General features: G+C 26.7%; 1 protein-coding gene across 1 annotated transcript in view; it reads left to right on the forward strand.

Moving 5' to 3' along the window:
- The window catches only part of LOAG_13704 (hypothetical protein), a gene marked incomplete at both ends in the record, with an annotated part of 2,562 nt that extends 1,661 nt beyond the window's left edge, over positions 1-901 (forward strand). Inside the window, one exon of the mRNA XM_020448716.1 lies at positions 584-901. Coding sequence (XP_020301162.1) covers positions 584-901 — 318 coding nt within the window. The remainder of the gene's footprint in view (positions 1-583) is intronic.
- Between the last annotated feature and the right edge of the window lie 278 nt (positions 902-1,179).

Genomic DNA, 1,179 nt, shown 5'->3' on the forward strand with positions numbered 1-1,179 from the left:
GGTATATTATACTATTAATTAGTTTTATGCTCTTTTTCCCGAACTACTCTTTACTAAATTAGCATCAATTTTATGAAATTGTTTTTAAACTTCATTTAATATTAAAAGTGAATAAATATTAATTTCATTTTCATCGTTTATTTTTCAGTTCCAATATTTTTCATTTTCAATACATTGCTTCGAAATGAATTATTTTTTTTGAAATGAATTATTTCGCAATAAATTATTAAATTGTTTTATTCATAGTTAAATTATTCATTTGTGTCCATTTAATACTTATCAAAAAACAAAATTTTAAATATGAAAATATAAAAATACTTAAAAAAAAGACAAAAAATTGTTAAGCAATCAACGAAAATGATAAAAATTGTGATTTTTCTTTGAAAAGTAAAAACACCTTTGGTGAAAAGAAATGCAAACGAAATTTTTTAAATAATGTAAAATAAAATGAGGAAATAAATTATCTTTGAAATAATCCGGTCCTAAATTATTTGGATAATGCAAATTGCTGTTTGTAGTATTTGAAGCAGATCAAGAAAAATCACATAGAATTTTCCCGCGATCAGATCAATCACCGATACAGGTAATTCCAGTACGAGCAACGAAGCAAACTTCTGAAAATGAATCTACTACTGAATTATCAACATGGCAAAAATATAAAAATGGTAGTTTGGATCGAACAACAATTCAACCTAACAATCATTTTGTTGTTCGTGATAGGAATACTGATAGTAATAAAACTGTAACCTTATCTATCGTAAAGTCTAAATTAGCACCACATGCAATTTCATTACCAGAAGAAAGGGATAAATTTAAATTACAACAATATGGAACGGTAGCAGAATCACCCATGCTGAAAATATCCTCGAAGAGTTCAATTTCTAATGAATCCCATGAAAAGGTATATTCTATTTCAAAAAACAATATCAAGTTTTATTTTAAATAATAAATAAATCTAATATTGTCACCATTGTCAGCACATCCAAAGCTTACATGAATAGACTAGAATGTATAAGAGTTATAGATTCTTCAATTACTCGTCAAAAATCTTGTAAAATATGATTGCCACTATTTCAGCCACAACAGCAACAGCAACAACAACTACAACAACAACAACAACAACAACAACAACAACAACAACAACAACAGACAACAGACAAGACAAGACAACAACAACAA

Source organism: Loa loa (assembly GCF_000183805.2).
Source record: "Loa loa unplaced genomic scaffold supercont3.688, whole genome shotgun sequence".
Lineage (NCBI taxonomy): Eukaryota > Metazoa > Nematoda > Chromadorea > Rhabditida > Onchocercidae > Loa > Loa loa.